Source organism: Rhinatrema bivittatum, chromosome 5, assembly GCF_901001135.1.
Source record: "Rhinatrema bivittatum chromosome 5, aRhiBiv1.1, whole genome shotgun sequence".
In the NCBI taxonomy this organism is placed as follows: Eukaryota; Metazoa; Chordata; class Amphibia; order Gymnophiona; family Rhinatrematidae; genus Rhinatrema; species Rhinatrema bivittatum.
Window position 1 is genome coordinate 282,867,491 of NC_042619.1, and position 19,120 is coordinate 282,886,610.

General features: G+C 45.4%; 1 protein-coding gene across 1 annotated transcript in view; it reads left to right on the forward strand.

Annotated features, from left to right (window-relative positions):
- The window catches only part of LOC115092434 (disintegrin and metalloproteinase domain-containing protein 18-like), a 354,651-nt gene that overhangs the window by 240,320 nt on the left and 95,211 nt on the right, over positions 1 to 19,120 (forward strand). Inside the window, exon 2 of the mRNA XM_029603267.1 lies at positions 7,350 to 7,432. Within this exon, the coding sequence (XP_029459127.1) occupies positions 7,350 to 7,432 (83 nt within the window). The remainder of the gene's footprint in view (positions 1 to 7,349; positions 7,433 to 19,120) is intronic.

The window sequence follows — 19,120 nt, forward strand, 5'->3', positions numbered from 1 at the left end:
AAAACCACACTCTTCCATACCTCCTACTAAGGACAATAAATTCCTAGATAGTATAGGTAGGAAGGTTTACCATGGAGCTATGCTGATTTCCAGAATAGCTTCTTACCAACTTTATATGACTCAATATAACAGAGTCATTTTAAAGCAAATGCAAGAATACGCTGACGCCTTGCCAGAGCAGTTCCAGCCCCAGATTCAGTCCCTTTTAAATAAAGGGTTTGAAGCTGGAAAGCATGAAATCCGAACCGCCTATGACATCTTCGATGCTTCTACTAGAATTTCTGCTACAGCTATTTCTGCTAGACGTTGGGCTTGGCTCAAATCATCTGACCTTCGCCCAGAAGTTCAGGACAGGCTTTCGGATTTGCCCTGCTTAGGGGATAATCTGTTTGGTGAGCAAATTCAGCAACTTGTTGCTGAATTGAAGGATCATCATGAGACGTTAAAGCAGCTCTCATCTATTCCTCCTGACTTGCCTTCCAAACAACCGTCTAGGAAGGACTCCAAAAAGTCTTTCTTTAGGCCACGAAAGTATTATCCCCCATCTACCAAGCCTCGGCCTGCACGGTCCTACAATAAGTCTCAGCCTCGCCAGGCTCGTAAACAAAAACCTGCAGCAGCTCCACCTCCTGGCCCTGCGGCGGGTTTTTGACTTCCACTTAGAGAGCACATGCCAGACCCCTCTTCCAGCCATTCCAGTAGGAGGTCGGTTATGCCACTTTTTAGATCAGTGGCATCAGATCACCACAGATCAGTGGGTGACAGCGATCATCGCACAGGGTTACCATCTCAATTTCCTGTCTCTCCCTCCAGACTCTCCACCCTTGCAGGCGTGGAGTCTTACCGATCATTCTCTTCTTTTAGAACAGGAAGCTTCTCTTCTCCTACAGTCAAACGCTATAGAACCCGTTCCTCCCTTGCAACGAGGCCTAGGGTTCTATTCCAGGTACTTCCTGATCCCAAAAAAGTCAGGGGGACTTCGTCCCATCCTCGACCTGAGGGTCCTCAACAAGTACCTTCACAAGGAGAAGTTCAAGATGGTAACCCTGGGCTCGCTACTCCCTCTGCTGCAAAGAGGGGACTGGTTATGCTCTCTAGACCTAAAAGACGCATATACCCACATTGCGATAACACAATCTCATCGCAAATTCCTGCGGTTTCTAGTAGGCTGAAATCACTACCAATATTGTGTGTTACCTTTCGGCCTAGCGTCCGCACCACGAGTGTTCACCAAGTGCCTCGTAGTGGTTGCAGTGTTTCTAAGGAAAGAAGGAGTCCACGTCTACCCCTACTTAGACGATTGGTTGATCAGGGCCCCAACCCAGCAACTGGCTTGGTCCTCCCTGACCCTAACAATTCGAACTTTGCTTTCTCTAGGATTTCTGGTAAATTACGAGAAATCCTACTTAGTCCCATCTCAAACCTTATCATTCATTGGGGCAGACTTGGACACCTTACAGGCAAAAGCCTTCCTTCCTCATCAACGAGTCCAAACCCTAGTGTCCCTAGCTCGCCAGCTGCAGTCCCAACACACAGCTACAGCTCGCCACTTCCTCGTTCTTCTGGGACACATGGCCTCCTCAGTTTATGTGACTCCCACGGCCCGCTTGGCCATGAGAGTGACACAGTGGACTCTGAGACTACAGTGGACTCAAGCTCTTCAGCCTCTGTCCTCTATAATACGCGTCTCCAACGCACTTCGCCTGTCTCTTGCTTGGTGGACGAATCCCTTCAACCTCCTACAGGGTTTGCCCTTTCTCCCACCAGATCCTCAGGTCATCCTCACTACCGATGCTTCCAACATCGGTTGGGGAGCCCATGTAAACGATTTACAAACTCAAGGGTTCTGGTCACTAGAGGAAGCCAAACACCAGATAAATTTCCTGGAGCTCCGAGCAATCCGCTATGCTCTCAGGACCTTTCAAGATTGCCTATCACACCATTCAATCTTAATCCAGACAGACAACCAGGTGGCCATGTGGTACATAAACAAGCAGGGAGGCACAGGCTCCTTCTTGTGTCAGGAAGCTGCGCAGATTTGGGCAGAAGCCCTCTCCCACTCCATGTACCTCAGGGCCACCTACCTGCCGGGAGTAGACAATGTATTGGCAGACCAACTGAGCCGTGTCTTCAAACCACACGAGTGGTCACTCAATCCTGTAGTAGCAACCTCTCTATTCCACAAGTGGGGTTACCCCCACATAGACCTCTTTGCGTCCCCTCAGAACCACAAAGTGGACAATTATTGCTCTCTCATTCGGAGCCAGCACTCTCGGCCGAGGGATGCATTCTCCCTCAAGTGGATGACCGGTCTGCTCTATGCATTCCCTCCTCTTCCTCTGCTGTCGAGGGCCCTTGTGAAGCTCCGCCAGGACAGGGGAACCATGATCCTGATAGCACCGCACTGGCCACGCCAAGTGTGGTTTCCCATACTCCAGGATCTCTCCATCCGCAGGCACATTCTTCTGGGACAGGACTCGCATCTGCTCACTCAAAACGACGGATGCCTCCTTCATCCCAACCTCCAAGCCTTGTCCCTGACGGCATGGATGTTGAAAGGTTAGTCCTTCAGCCTTTTAACCTTTCAGATTCAGTTTCTCGTGTCCTGATAGCTTCACGAAAGCCCTCTACAAGAAAATCTTACTCATACAAATGGAAAAGGTACACATCATGGTGCACTTCTCAGTCCCTTGATCCCCTTTCCTGTCCAATCTCTCAGTTCTTGGACTATTTGTGGCATCTATCAGAATTCGGTCTCAAGACCTCTTCCAATAGAATGCATGTCAGTGCGGTAGCCGCCTTCCATGAAGGTATTGGGGGTGTTCCTATTTCAGTACAACCCCTTGTAACACGCTTTCTTAAAGGCTTGCTCCATTTAAAGCCACCTTTACATCCGCCGGCCCCATCTTGGGATCTTAACCTGGTTCTTGGTCACCTTATGAAACCACCTTTCGAACCTCTGCACTCCTGTGAATTAAAATATCTCACATGGAAAGTGTTATTCCTTTTGGCTATCACTTCAGCTCGCAGGGTTAGTGAATTACAGGCCCTAGTTACCTATCCGCCTTACACTAAACTCCTGCAGGACCGGGCGGTACTCCGCACTCACCCTAAATTCTTGCCTAAGGTAGTTTCGGAGTTTCATATTAATCAATCCATCATACTACCTATCTTTTTTCCCAGGCCCCACTCCAACTCCGGGGAACAGACTCTGCATACCCTAGACTGTAAACGAGCTCTAGCTTTTTATCTAGACCGTACAGTTGCTCACAGGAAGAGCACTCAATTATTTGTCTCTTTCCATCCTAACAAATTAGGACAACCTGTGGGTAAGCAGGCTCTCTCCTCTTGGTTGGCGGACTGCATTTCTTTTTGCTATCAGCAAGCTGGCATTCCTTTTCAAGACCGTGTCAAGGCACACTCTGTGAGGGCCATGGCGACTTCAGTAGCACACCTTCGATCGGTGCCGCTTCCTGACATCTGCAAGGCTGCAACCTGGAGTTCCCTCCATACTTTTGCAGCCCACTATTGTTTGGATAAAGCTGGAAGACAGGATTCCATCTTCGGCCAATCTGTCTTGCGTAACCTTTTTCCTACGTGATGTACCAACACCCTTCCACCTTCCCGGTAAGGTGCGGATGCCCTTTCCCAAATTACACCCCAGTTGTTGTGCCAGTTGCACGCCGTTGGGTACATTTGGTGCAAGTCAGGACATCCTCAGCTCGGTACTCACCCATTTGTGAGGACAACCATCCTGCTTGTCCTGTGAGAAAGCAAATGTTGCTTACCTGATGTAACAGGTGTTCTCACAGGACAGCAGGATGTTAGTCCTCACGAAACCCGCCCGCCACCCCGCGGTGTTGGGTTCGTTTATTTTACTTTTTAGGCACTGCCTGTAGCTATAAAAACAAGACTGAAGGGAGACCCCTGCTGGCTGCAGGGTTAGTGCTGTGCTGGGCATGCCCAGTAGGGGCCAGTCAAAGTTCCTGAAACTTTGACAGAAGTTTTCCGTGGTTGGGCTCCATCCTCGATGTCACCCATTTGTGAGGACTAACATCCTGCTGTCCTGTGAGAACACCTGTTACATCAGGTAAGCAACATTTGCTTTCTCTTGTAAACTGTTATGAGGGCCAGTTCCAAACAACGGTATTTAAAAACACTTAAATAAAATAAAGTCCATTAAGTTAATTAAAGCCGTAAAAAATTTTCTAAATTTGTGATAGCACAAAATGATCAAAACAAAGGTACAAAATACATAACAGTGCAAAAAACACAATGGAAAATGGCCATAAGAAGACAAAATTAAATAATATAAATAACAATACTTTTAGTTGGGTCTAATTCCAACTGTGATAAAAAAGAAATCTTAATAAATGCAAAATAAAAAGACAATAGAAACAAAAAAAGAGAGCATGGCCAATGAATACCATTTCAATATCCCAATTTCAGTGATCAGGAAAAACACATCCATATAAAAAGTATGTGTGATAAAAGATGATAAAGATAAACAATGTTATCAACAACATTGAACTAAAATATTTCCAAATGCTTGCTCCTCCCCTCCTTACCCATCATATCCAAAAAAATCTCCACATTCTCGAAACATTGCCATATGAATCTCTAACTTGCTGAGTCAAAAGCTACATGGCATAAATATGCCACAAAATTTGGAACCACAGGGAAATGGATAGCTTAGAAGGGGAGTTTTATTGTAAAGCAATGATATGCCTCCCAGCTATAATATATACTCTTATCAAAGAAGGGTATAGATCACCACCAACACTGTAACAGGCTGATACAGTAAGGAGCGGTAGGAAGAGCTGCGTTAGTGCCGGGCGCATCCGCGGTTGCCACATGCACAGTCCGGCTCACCTACCGCTCGATACTGTATTTAAATAGCTTGCAAATGCAAGCTGCGTCCAAGAAGCGTCCGTGAAGCGTTAGGCCCGCTCAACCCATTTTACTGTATAGAGAGCTATACAGTATCCTGGGTGCGCTGGCCTAACGCTTCACGGACACGCTGGTATCTGTCATTTCAAATGTCATTTCAAATGACATTTGAAATGACAGGTACCAGGAAGTGGATGGTTCTCCTACGCTCGGGATTGCCAGTCCTCTCTCCCCTCCTCCCGAAGCAAGGCGCGTAAAGCAGCCTTGCTTCGGGAGGAGGGGAGAGAGGACTGGCAGTGTAAAGCAACGAAGCAACTTACTCTTCTTGCAGCCCCCCCTCCGGAGACGGACATAGGCGGAGACGGACATCGGCGGAGACGGACCGTGGCTCCCCTGCCTCCAGCTGCGGCGAAGATGAATGCCTGCATGGGCAAAAGCGTCCCCTGTGCGTGCAATTGGGCCACTCAAGACGTGACGTCACATGCCATGATGCCAAATTTCGTGACGTCACTCCTTGAGCGGCCCAATTGCACGCACAGGGGCCGCTTTCTTTCTCTCCCTAGCGTCCGGGCCGCCCCCATCCCCGGGTGGGGAAGAATCTGCGCCATGGTGTGCGGGGGCTTCACCTGCTCCAAGAACTCGCTCTGCGCGCTCAATCTGCTTTACAGCGTGAGTACTGGATGGGCGGGCAGGCAGGCGCTGCTTCTTGCTCTGGGGGTGGTGGAGAGGTCTTTTCTTCTCCCGGGGATCGCCTCTACCTGCCCTGCCGCTCGCTTGGATCTCTTGCTGGAATGGAAGGGCAGGCGCTTTTCGCCCTTCTGGTCACTGGCGCGCTTGCTTGCTTTCTTTGCCTCCCGACGGCTGCGATCGCCTCACAGCAGGTGCTGGAGCTGCCGCCGCCCCAGGGTCCCTGTTGGGAGATGTGTCACGTCTCGGATCAAAAGCCACTTCAGGCTGCCACCAGCTTGAATGAAACCCGCTCTCCTCGCCCCTTCTCACGTGCTTCCCCTCATTTTTTGCTGCTTTTCATCCCGGTTGGTTCTCGTCCCCCAGCTCACCGGTGCTGAGTGTGCTTCTTGTCAGTTTGTGTCATCTCGCTCTTAAAATCTGTATGCGTTCTTCAGGGATTAAGATGGAGGAGGAGGCGTGTGACTTTCCTTACGTTTTCCCAAAGCGGCACCTTTTGTGATCCCCTCCCTACGTTAAAATGCAGAGCTGCGCTCCGGATAGTGTTCGAGCATGTGTAAGGATCCATTCCGGTTTAGTTTCCTATTTTTTTTTTTTTGCTTTTTCGCTTTTTCTTTTTGCTTTTTTCCGCTTTCGTTGCTTCAGGAGGAGGGGAGAGGACTTGGGCTGCCCCGGAGACCAGCACCCATGTACGCGGCCAGGGCAAGTGAGCGGGGGCTGGGGGAAAGTTTGCCACCTACCTTTACCCCTGCCTCTAATGCAGGGGTAAGGGTAGGTGGTAAGTTAGCAGGTTAAACGCACAGCAAATTGGCAGGTTAAAAAAGCGATAGTCGGGGCGCGCGTTACTGTATGGGAGGGAATAGCTAATTCGATCGTTTACATCTAATATAAATGCCGCGGGCGGAAGGGGTTACCCGATGATTTAGAGGCGGTAAGAATGGGCTAAAGGGGATAGTGTATTGCGGGTTGGACTAACGTGGCCGAAAAGTGAGTAGAAAGCGGGTTAGGAGCAGAGTAACCGCGGCCGCACTTTACTGTATTGACCTGTACGTTTTTAAGATTTATATCCTACCAAAATTAAGAGGATTTTTTTTTTTACCAAACAAGGAGATAACAGGACAAGACCTCCATATATGAGAGAAAGTACTTCCAGCAAAGAGGACCTCCATATATGAGAGAAAGTACCTTCCAGCAAAGAGGATCCCATTTGTATTCCATTTTAAACAATGTCACCAGAGTAAAATGCCACTCATAGAAAATTTTAAATCCGTTCTTCTAAGTGGATACACAGATCAAGCTACCTTTTTAGCTTCCTAAGGAAAATAACCCACCCATCTTTGCCTATCATAAATACAAGATTCCTTTCCTAAGTGTTTATGGTGGTATCCAAGGAGTGAAAATTCTTATCCATCAACAACCTATAAAGGATAAAAATCAAGCCTTTGTTACAAGGGTGACGGAAATAAACTTTTATAAATCATTACTAAGGTGGACTTGGAGAAATCCATTGCTTATACCTGGATAAGCAGCATGAAATTTATCAATCTTTTGGGATCCTGCCAGGTTCTTGTGACCTGGATTGGCCACTGTTGTAAAGAGGATACTGGGCTTGATGGACCTTTGGTGTGACCCAGTATGGCAAATCTTATGTTTATATTTTTATTATAGAAATGGGGAAATTTATGAAATAAACAACATAACTGTATGTTATAAAGGTATAATTTTATTTCTGTTTTTCTCTAACTATTGTGTCTGCATTTTTCTTTCTTAAGGTCATGATGTAACTTCAAAGATAGCTTCTTATGAGGTTACAATTCCAAAGAAATTAGAACCAAAGGATGGCAGAGAAGTTGAGGTACTTTTGCTTTTGAATGTAGGTTTTGTTGGAATTTAGGTATCACAAGACTTCAATTGTGCTCCTATGTGATTACATAGGTTTCTTTCTTATTTGAAATACCTAAGAAACTCTTGGTTATTATTTAGAACTGATTATTCTAAAAGTCATATATAGTAGTAGCTAGTAAATTTTGTCCTGTTGATAAGCAGGCTGAATTAGCCATGCTATCTGTGTGACATCCTCTGGGCAGCATAGGGTGGATCTCTCTCATAGAATATAGAACTTTGCTCTATGTGCATATGCGGCTGTTCTTGTACGATTACCATCTCTCCTCAGGTTTTCTTTCCATCGGACGCAAGTAAGCTCTTCTCTCATCTTCTCCTTATTTCAAATCCTTTTTTCTTCACCTTGTGTGAACCCACAATAGCACTTTTAAATGCTACCATGGCACCAAAACCTCCTGGCTTCAAATATTGCCAGTGCGGCAAGATTATTTCCCTCACAGATGGACATAATTATTGCTAGGGATGTGAATCGTGTCCTCGATCGTCTTAACGATCGATTTCAGCTGGGAGGGGGAGGGAATCGTATTGTTGCCGTTTGGGGGGGTAAAATATTGTGAAAAATCGTTAAAAATCGTTAAAAATCGAAAAATCGAAAAACCGGCACATTAAAACCCCCTAAAACCCACCCCCGACCCTTTAAATTAAATCCCCCACCCCAAATAACTTAAATAACCTGCGGGTCCAGCGGCGGTCCGGAACGGCAGCGGTCCGGAACGGGCTCCTGCTCCTGAATCTTGTCGTCTTCAGCCGGCGCCATTTTCCAAAATGGCGCCGAAAAATGGCGGCGGCCATAGACGAAAAAGATTGGACGGCAGGAGGTCCTTCCGGACCCCCGCTGGACTTTTGGCAAGTCTCGTGGGGGTCAGGAGGCCCCCCACAAGCTGGCCAAAAGTTCCTGGAGGTCCAGCGGGGGTCAGGGAGCGATTTCCCGCCGCGAATCGTTTTCGTACGGAAAATGGCGCCGGCAGGAGATCGACTGCAGGAGGTCGTTCAGCGAGGGTTCTGGCGCCTCGCTGAACGACCTCCTGCAGTCGATCTCCTGCCGGCGCCATTTTCCGTACGAAAACGATTCGCGGCGGGAAATCGCTCCCTGACCCCCGCTGGACCTCCAGGAACTTTTGGCCAGCTTGTGGGGGGCCTCCTGACCCCCACGAGACTTGCCAAAAGTCCAGCGGGGGTCCGGAAGGACCTCCTGCCGTCCAATCTTTTTCGTCTATGGCCGCCGCCATTTTTCGGCGCCATTTTGGAAAATGGCGCCGGCTGAAGACGACAAGATTCAGGAGCAGGAGCCCGTTCCGGACCGCTGCCGTTCCGGACCGCCGCTGGACCCGCAGGTTATTTAAGTTATTTGGGGGGGGGTTCGAGAGGGTGGGGGATTTAATTTAAAGGGTCGGGGGTGGGTTTTAGGGGGTTTTAGTGTGCCGGCTCACGATTCTAACGATTTATAACGATAAATCGTTAGAATCTGTATTGTATTGTGTTCCATAACGGTTTAAGACGATATTAAAATTATCGGACGATAATTTTAATCGTCCTAAAACGATTCACATCCCTAATTATTGCTACCTGTGTCTCGGGCCCAACCATGACCAGTGAACATGCTGTGATACGGCAGGATGTCCCCGAGCTCCCAGAGGCAATGCACAGCTAAAATAGCCAGATTGAGAGAGGGTGCGTGGACTCCATCTTGATCCTATGCCCCATCGTCAAAGCAACATTTCGCATACTCTTCACTGGGGCCTAAGATGCAGCACGTCTCCCAGGAAAAGTGGACGTCATTGGTTGGCCCGATAAGAGTCTTCAGGGAGTGAAAACAAGCAGAGTCAGGTGGGCAAGGTTCCCAGAGTGCTTGAAGCAATACCAGCTACTACAAAACAAAAAAAAAAGTAGTGAGTGTGTTGATGGAAAGTGCAGTGTTGTCTAAGAAGAGCCTCAAAAGTCTAGAGATGCCTCAGTATATGATGCATCCCAAACAAGACATGGAACTCAAAAAGTCTGTGTCACATCAACAGCATGCCATGATGATTAGGATAATTATTGACCAATATCCAGCCTGCCTTTCATAGCTAAAGTTCTAGAAAAAGCAGTGTTATCACAATTAGAGCGCCACCTAGAAATCAGCAATATACTATTCCCAAACCAATTCGGATTCCAAAAAAAATCACTGAGCAGAAACCCTACTCATTTTCTTACTGATTCTGTACTACAGGGGTTTGACAACAATGAATACTATCTCCTGGTACTAATTGATCTAACAGTAAGTTTCGACACAGTTGACCATACACTGCTATGCCATCAGCTGAGAAAAATAGTAATAGATGGAAAGCTTAACAAATTGTTCTCTTCCTTCCTAGAAGAGAGGATATTCCAAGTCAAATTGGACAATGAAATTTCTAACACCTTCCCAGTCGATACAGGTATCCCTCAGGGTTCAGCATGCTCAGCTACATTATTCAATATTTATCTGCTGCCACTATTTACACTACTAGCAAATCTAGGAATCAACTTCTTCCTCTATGCAGATGACATTCAGTTCGACATCCCTTTCAACAAAACATTTGAAAAAACTGCATCAACTCTGTCAACATACATGAAGGCAATACAACAAAAACTTGCTGAATTGAAACTAATAAAAAAACCAAAAGACCCCGAAATTGTGTGGTTAAGGAGAAATATCACGATAATCAAATCACCAACCCTAAACCTGGTACCCTTTAAAATTACTCCCTCAGATCAAGTATGGGACCTAGGAATACAGTTCGATGAGAACTTCACAATGAAAAAGCATATAAGCAAATTAATTAAAACAGGATACTCCAAGCTGAGAATATCGGCTGAAACCATTACTAACTACTCAGGACTTCCACACTGTCTTACAAACACTAATATTCTCAAATTTAGATTACTGCAACTCACCATTACTAGGCCTACCTTCAGGGCTATTAAAACCACTACAGTTACTACAAAATGCCTCCACTAGACTCTTCCTAGGAGCAAGGAAATTTGACCACATCACCCCTCACTGATAACATTACTTTGGCTTCCTGTACAATCCAGAATTCATTATAAAGTATTAACTATAATTTTTAATATCATCAACTAATTAACCCATTCTTAATTGGAGTGACACTTCAAGCATACACACCACAGAGAGCCCTAAGATTGAAAAATAAAGAACTTCTAAAGGTGCCTACAACACGGAATACACATCTAACACAAATAAGAGACCAATTGTTTTCCATAACAGGTCCTAAACCATGGAACTCTCTTCGAGAGTCATTATATCTGATAACAGAAGGAAAGAGTTTCAAACGTGAACTGAAAATTTGGCTCTTTAGAAATGCATATGATTTAGCATAAAAATACCAATATGCTAATAATTTCACTGCCAATAACAGAGATAATGGTACCAGAGTGAACATTAAGTGCTAAACTATGCAAAGTGTAATGATAGTAGAATTTGAATTTGTATTTACAGTCGTGTTGACCTAGAAAATGTATGAATATGACTTAGAATATGTATTTGCTGCAATGTTAAATTAATGTTGACCCAGAATGCGAATGTTGACCAAGAATATGAATGCTGATCTTGTAAACCATTATGATCTTCTTTTGGAACGACATTATATAAAACACTGAAATAAATAAATAATCACTCGGTACCTATATGAGGGTATACAGGCCTTCAAACCATACATTTTAGCTGGAGTAGGGGACCGGGTTCCTGATCAGGCCTTAGATATAGAAGAGGGCTTGTGACATTTTCTCTGAACCATTTATGAGGCCTTTGAGACTTCAGCTCATATGTCAGCGACTTCAATAGCAGGTCTCAAGATAGGTCTCTGTCCGATTCTGGATCTCAGTTCCGTCAACAGGTGTATTCCAAAGGAGAAATTCAAGATAACATCTCTCAAGCCCATCCTACCATTCTCCAGCCCAACGATTGGATGTGCTCACTGTATCTCAAGGATGCTTACTTACACATCCCAATGCTCTGATCTTTCTGGATTACCTGTATTTACAAGTCAAAACTCAACATTACCAGTAGAAAGTCCTTCCCTTTGGCCTCTTGTCGGCCCCAAGAGTCTTCAGAAAATGTCTAGCCATAGCTGTGGCCCACTTGAGAAGGAAAGCAATAAAGATTTTTCTTTTCTCACAGGACAAGCAGGATGGTAGTCCTCACATAAGTTGTGTTCCGCGCCCATGGACTGCCACGGGTGCGGCCCCCTACCTCACCCGTGGCGGCGACCTGCCGCGACAGCTCCTAGAAATTACCCTGGATCGGTGCCCGTCGCCCCGATGCAGGGCCCCGGTCTGGCCGCCAGGTGGGGAGCCGTCCCTGCTCCTCCCTCGCGGCGTCCTGCAGTCTTTCCTCCGCGGAGGAAATCCAAGATGACTGCCGCCATCTTTAGACGTGAGGCCGCGCCTCCTCATTAGAATTAAAGGGACCTGATCCCTTTAACCATCTACAGCTGTTCCCTATGAGCCAGAGCAGAGGAAGTATAAAAGGAGACTTCCTCTGCTCATTCCTCGACTTGGCAACGTCCCATGCTTGCTTTGGTGAGTTCTTGTACTTCAGATCCTTGTTCCTGTCTTGCTTGGTGTTCCTGGTTCCTGACTTCGGATCGGCTAGCGGTGATTCCTGGTGTGTGACTTCGGACTGGCAAGCGGCGATACCTCGGTGTAAGACCTCGGACTGGTAAGCGACGACCCTCTGGCACTTGACCTCGGACTTCCTCTGGACCATCGTCTCCACCTAAGTCCCAGCGGCCCGGGTCCCTATGGGCTCCTCCCGGGGGAACGGCAGGCTTCCAGGGGTGAAGCTCCAGTTAGCCTTTGCACTGAACTCTCGATTCCTTGACCTCTCAAAGGTTCACCTAAGTCCCAGCGGTCTGGGTCCCTACGGGCTCCTCCTGGGGGGACCGTGGACTTCCATTGGTGAAGACACAGTTCCTCTCCTTGACGTCTCGACTCTTCATCTGCCTCCACAGTCGTCTCAGTCTCCAGTGCCGAGGGTCAGCTGGTCGCATCTTCTGTCCTGCCTCGCCACCTGACGGGAGAACCTACAGATCTTCCTCTTAAGCTATACCATCCTCTTGTCGGCCCAAGGGTTCTCAAGCCTGAGCATAACAATATATGGGTGACATCACAGAATGGAGCCCAATCACGGAACACTTTTGTCAAAGTTTCCAGAACTTTGACTGGCTCCTACTGGACATGCCCAGCATGGCACTAACCCTGCAGCCAGCAGGGGTCCCCCTTCAGTCTTCTTTTTTGGACAATTAGCTTGTATCCCCACAGTCCACAACTCTCCAAATGCACCTAGTCGAAATGATAGGCTACCTGAAGAGCCTAGGTTTCATAATAAAAACTACAGGAAGTCTATTCTTCAGCCAATGCAGGTGCTACAATTCATAGAAGCGAAGATAAATACAAATCTTTGCAAAGCCTTTCTTTCTACCAAGTGAGCCCAGATATTTTGATTTCTAGTTCTACATTTATATCAATAGTCATGCTCCTCAGCCTGTCAAATTCTCACCCTGTTAGGACACATGGCGACAGTAATTTACATCAACCTGCATACTCACCTTCATGTGTGATGCCTACAGAGGGGGCTGAAAGCCCAATGGTCCCAGTATAGTCAAATGATGTCCAAAAGTGTGACTCTCACTCAAACTTTGAAGGTAAACATAACCTGGTAGCTGTCCCCATTGGTCTTAATGACAGGAGCAACATTTCGCAGCCTGATGCATCACCTCATTTTAACCACGGATGTGTCAACAAGGGGTTGGGGTGCTCATCTACAACAAAAAAACAAAAGGCTTGTTGTCTTTGGTAAAGAGGACTTTTCAAATCAACATACTAAGTTAAAGGCGATAAGAAATGCAGTTCACAAATTTGCACCTCAGCTTCAGGGAAAGGGTGTGATGATATACATGGACAACCATGTGGCCATGTTTTATATAAACAAGGAAGGAGGGTCCGATTCCAGGATACAGATTCTGGAATGGGCAGAAGCATGCTCAATAACTTTATAAACAGCTTACCTACCTGGAATAGTGAACATGGAGGCCAACAGGCTCAGCAGGGTCTTTCACCCCCACAAGTGGTCTCTACATCAAGATGTGACAAAGATTCTCTTTATAGCATGGGGCATCCAATGCATATACCTCTTTGAGACAGAGAATAACAGAAAGCTACCAAGGTTTTGTTCCATCTACCCAAGCCTGGGAAGATTCTCGCAAGATGTGTTCCTCATTTCTTGGGTGGGGGACCTACTCTACGTGTATCTCCCGATACCACTGATAGGTGGAACAGTTCAGAAATGCATCACAGATGAAGCAGATGAGATCCTCATCGCTCCAGCTTGGCCCAGACAGTTGTGGTATGCCTATCCAGTTCAACTTTCCATTCATCCACCAATTTCTTAGGGAAACAGTGCTGAACTGCTGACACAGGAGGGTGTCATTCTACCGCACCCCATGTATTCCTCCCTGCAGCTGACAGCATGGAAATTAAAAGGGAGGTATTAAGCCACCTCCAGTTACTGCCAGGGATCTGAGACATTCTGGTTTCCACTACGAAGCCATCCACAAGGAAGAATTATGCATTCAAATGGCAATGATACCTTCATTGGTGTGAGACAAGGAACATTGACCCATTCTCTTATACCCCTGAGATGCTGTTGGAGTATCTGCATATGTTATCCACAACAGGATTGGCAACTTCATCTATTCGAGTACACTTAAGTGTGATAGCCATGTATCACTTCCCAAAGGATGGACTCTCCATTTCAGCCCATCTGTTGTATCACAATTCATGCAGGGACTTCTGAGACTTCGACCACCAGTCTCCAAACCTCTGATCCTTTGGGATATAAACATAGTGTTGTAAAAGCTCATGCTTTCACTTTTCGAACCCCCTGGAAACTGACTCTATGAAGTATCCAACTTAGAAGGTAGTTCTCCTAGTCACAGTGGGGCAGATATTAAAAGCTATGCACGGGTGTAGATTTGTGCACGCAACCCGGCACGTACAAATCTACGCCCAATTTTATAACATGCGCGCGCAGCCGTGCGCATGTTATTAAATCTGGGGTCGGCGCGCGCAAGGGGGTGCACACTTGTGCAACTTGCGCGCGCCGAGCGGCTCAGCCTTCCTCCGTTCCCTCCGAGGCCGCTCCGCCCCCAGACTGCCCCACTCACACCCCGCCCCCTTTTTCAAGCCCCGGGACATATGCGCATCCCGGGGCTTGCGCGCATCACCGGGCCTATGCAAAATAGGCTCGGCGCGCGCAGGAGGGGTTTGAAAGGGTTACATGCATATATTACGAGTGTAACCCTTTTAAAATCTGCCCCAGTGACTTCAGCAAGAAGAGTCGGTGAACTTCAGGCACTAGTTCACTATTCCCCTTACTTGCAATTTCACCATGATAAAGTCACCTTACGGACACATCCATCCTTCTTACCAAAAGTTGTCTCAGCTTTTCACCTGAACAAAATGATCAGGTTACTTACCTTTTTTCCAAGACCTCATAAAAATGACAGGGAGAGATTGCTTCACACCATGGACTGTAAGAGGTCCTTGACTTACTAGAAAAAAGAATTTGGATGAATACATGGACATCCCAGGTCTTGGTGTCATTTAATCCAAATGCACCAGGTTTGCCAGTAACAAAGAGGACTTTAGCTACTTGGATAATTCAATGCATTCATTTCTGCTACTCTGCACATTCTATCTAGCTCACGACCTCAGTTAAAGCACATCAAGATAGAGCCACTGCAGCTTCTATTGTACATCTGTATATTGTGCCTTTATTGGACATTTGCAAGGCGGCTACATGGTTGTTTGTCCATATCTTCATGTCTCACTATTGTTTCTAACAACAATTGGCTTCAGATGCCTCAGTGGGATCAGTAGTGTTACACCATACCACTGGAACTCAAAGCTATCCACTGAACTTGCAGGATGTGCTCTCAGCAAAAAAATGAGTAATCACAACTAATGACTATGTCATCCTTTATGTTCTGCTGACAGTGTGTGCATGGAAGGAACCCTAAGTCCTTGGACTCCTATCAGCATGGCAAATTCAGCCTGCTTATCGATGGGGAAAAGCAAGTTTGCTTACTGTAAATAGTGTTTCCATAGATAGCAGGTTGAATTAGCCATGTGGTCCCGCCCTCCTCCTTGGACAGCCTTGCCTTTGCTGCACTTCACTGATTATCTTGTCAACTGAGGAGAAATAATTGTGCAGGAATAGTTGCACATGTGCACAGAGCAAAGCTCTGTATTCTATAAGAGAAACTTTGCATGGAGCATGTCACCCAGACAGCATGGCTAATTCATCCTGCTAGCTATAGAAAACACAATTTACAGCAATCAAACATGCTTTACCCTCCTCATCCTCCCTATGGGGCCTGGGCACTGAAAGATGTATAAAAATGTTTAGTGTGTGAGTCAGTGAAAATGTAATGTGCATGGTAAAACACCACTTAATTTGGTATGCATTGTTTTACTAATTGCATGTTAAATTTTTGCCACACTAAATGCCCCAAAGTGAAAGGGACAGTTAGCACAGGGTGTTTCCTCTCCACTGAATCACAAGTGGCCTCTTCCAAAACACATTTTTCTGAGCACCATCACCCCTCCTTAGCTACAACAGGACTCTTTCCAACCTCTGCTGCCAAGATTGGTATTGTCTCTCTCCCAAAAGAGGCATCCCTCTAATCTTAAGGCACTCCATAGCTGAGAGAGGTATACCTCTGAAATATAGCCAAAACCTCCTCGAGAGGTTTCCTACCCCATATAGCAGGATCCTCCAGTCTGTCTTCTGAAATCAAGTCCTTAACTGTCCTCTGTAGGAGGAATTTCAGAGCCTTCAGTTTCACCTGAGTCACTGCCAAATGTTGTTGTTAGGAAGCATCTGTTGTGCTTGTGAAGATCGTATCTCTCCAGACTGGTATGGACTTGAATTTAGATCGAGTGGGAAGGAGATTCTGAAATGGGGTTAGGGAGACATTTGGGGATAATTTTCTTTAGGATGTGTTTGCTACTCTGCAACATAATGGAAAAGGATGCCTCTTTTGGAAAAAGAGAGGAAGATGCCTTTTTCTGGAATGAGGGAGGATTCCTGCTATGCCAATGAAGGGGTATGTCTGGTTATGCCAAAGAGCTGTCCTAAAGTTATCTGGATAAAGTTTTTCGGCTAACTTTAAGATAGCAGGGTATAATAATCAATAGTGCAGCTGTACTATTGAATATACCTCCAAAGTTAGCCAGCTACGTTTGTCCAGCTAACTTTGTTATCCGAACAGTGAATATTGACCTTCATCTTAATATACAAATTAAGGCCTTGTTACCTACTGCCTTTGCCTAAGGTCTTGCTGCCTATGGCAACATTAGCATAAATAAAAGGCTGTCAATGCGCATATTTTTTTTTTTAATGTTTTATTGCTTAATATTGCAACATTACAAATGTCAGTTCTGCATATAAATGCACAACTTATTATGTACTTGAATAAAAGTAATGAACAGCACAATAAAGACTTAACATAAAGCAACAAACGCCTTGTCAAATGTCAATTAACTCACTTATGCACGGTATCAAAAATGAACACAGTAGTACATCAACAGGTACCTATAGTGCATAGATACAAGATTCAATTCCCTCTTCCCTCCCCCCTCCCTTTCTGTTTAACATGAGTGTTATATAGCATACAAAAATTAAAGTGCATAATATTAAAGAAAAATTGCCTTTCCCATCCTTTACAAACTCCTGGGCCTGGCTTTCCTTTTGAGACTCTTCCCTCGCTTAGTGCGCCGAGGCACCCGCTGATGAATCCTGGCTTCTCTTCCAAATAGAAAACAGTCTCCAGGTACTCCTGAAGTGGTTCTCAGTATGCCGAAGATAAGCTGTGATTTCAGCCAGTCTATATATTTGCTCCACTTTATGTTGAATATCCGACAGCGAGGGAAGTCGTGGTGATCTCCATTGCCTTGCTATTTCAATCCTGGCTGCTGTGTAAAAATAAAGTTAACCATGGTATTGGTGTGTTCCTTTCCTTGATGTAAAGGGAAACCCAGTAATGCTTGTTGAGGAAGGACTGAAATGGGAAAATGATATAATTGGGTTAACCAGGCTTCCAATTGTAACCATAGAGGGCGAATTTGTTTGCAATCCCATCACTCACATGTGAAAGAAACTACCCTTTGTCTGACATCCCCTCCAACAACTACTTGAAAATGAAGGATACATGTGATGTAGCCTCTCTGGAGAATAGTACCAGCGAAATACCATTTTCCAACAGTTTTCAATGATATGTGAGGCTATAAGTCCCTTTCCCATGCTGGAAAAAAGATCTTCCCAAGCACCCTGGGAAAAGGTTCTATGTAGATCAGTTTCCCAAGCCTGTATATAAGTGGGTGTTTGGTATCGTTCCTTCCCCAAGAATACATAAACATTTGAAAGTAATTTTGTGGTTTGGTGAGAATTTAAACATAAACGTTCAAAGTCAGATTGCCCTTGTGCGAAGTGTATAGGTAGATGGTGGGAATGAGCAAAGTGGCGCAGCTGTAAATACAGATACACATCAGACTGTCCTAATCCAAATTTCTGCTGCAGTTCCGGAAAACCTATCATATGTTGCGCCTCCCATAGCTGTCCCCAAGTACAAATACCCTTCTTTTCCCAATCCTTGAATGCTGAATTTATTTATATGCTAACTCAAATAATGAGTTAGCATATAAATAAGTGCTAGAATAATATTCTTGGGTCCCCACCAACCGGGATTTCCTGGTATCCCACAGCTGCAGAGATAACAGCATAGAGGGTGGCAAGATCTTCCAAGGTTGTGCAGTCCAGGTCTTTTTAGGTTGCCATAATAGACTATATAGTGGAACATGAGCCAACAACTGTTGGCTGAACACTACCCACGGTTTCTGCAGAGCAGGTCTATGCCACTCTATTAAGGTCTTTAACCTGGCTGCCAGATAATATTGCTCTAAATGAGGTACACTCAGGCCCCCCTGTATTTTGGATCGGTACAGAGTCTTGCAGGCAATTCTAGATCTCCGGCCTCCCCAAATATAAGATAACAAGCGTTTCTGCCATTTAGCAAGACTGGGTTTTGGAATGGCTAATGGAAGCGTCTGAAATAAATACAGAAATTTAGGTAAAATTGACATTTTCACAGCAGCTATTCTTCCAAACCAGGATATCCTATAACGGTTCCATTCCTCTAAATCTCTCGTAATCTGAGCCCACAATCTGTCATAGTTAAGATGAACCATATCTTGCGTGACACTTAAATATACCCCTAAATATTTAGGGGGTAATTTTCAAAGGAGTTACGTGCATAAATGTGACTACTATTGTAGCAATTTTCAAAAGCCATTTACTCATGTAAAGTGCACTTATGCGAGTAAATCCTATGGACGATTCAATGGCATATATTGTAGCAATTTTCAAAAGCCCACTTACTGGAGTAAAGTGCATTTACATGCGTAAAACCCAGTTTTACGCATGTAAATGCTTTTTAAAATCAGACCCTAAATATATGATTTTGCCCAACAAAATCGGTATTTCTCCCTTAAAGATTTTTCCAAAGCAGTAGAAATATTGACATTAAGTATTTCGGATTTT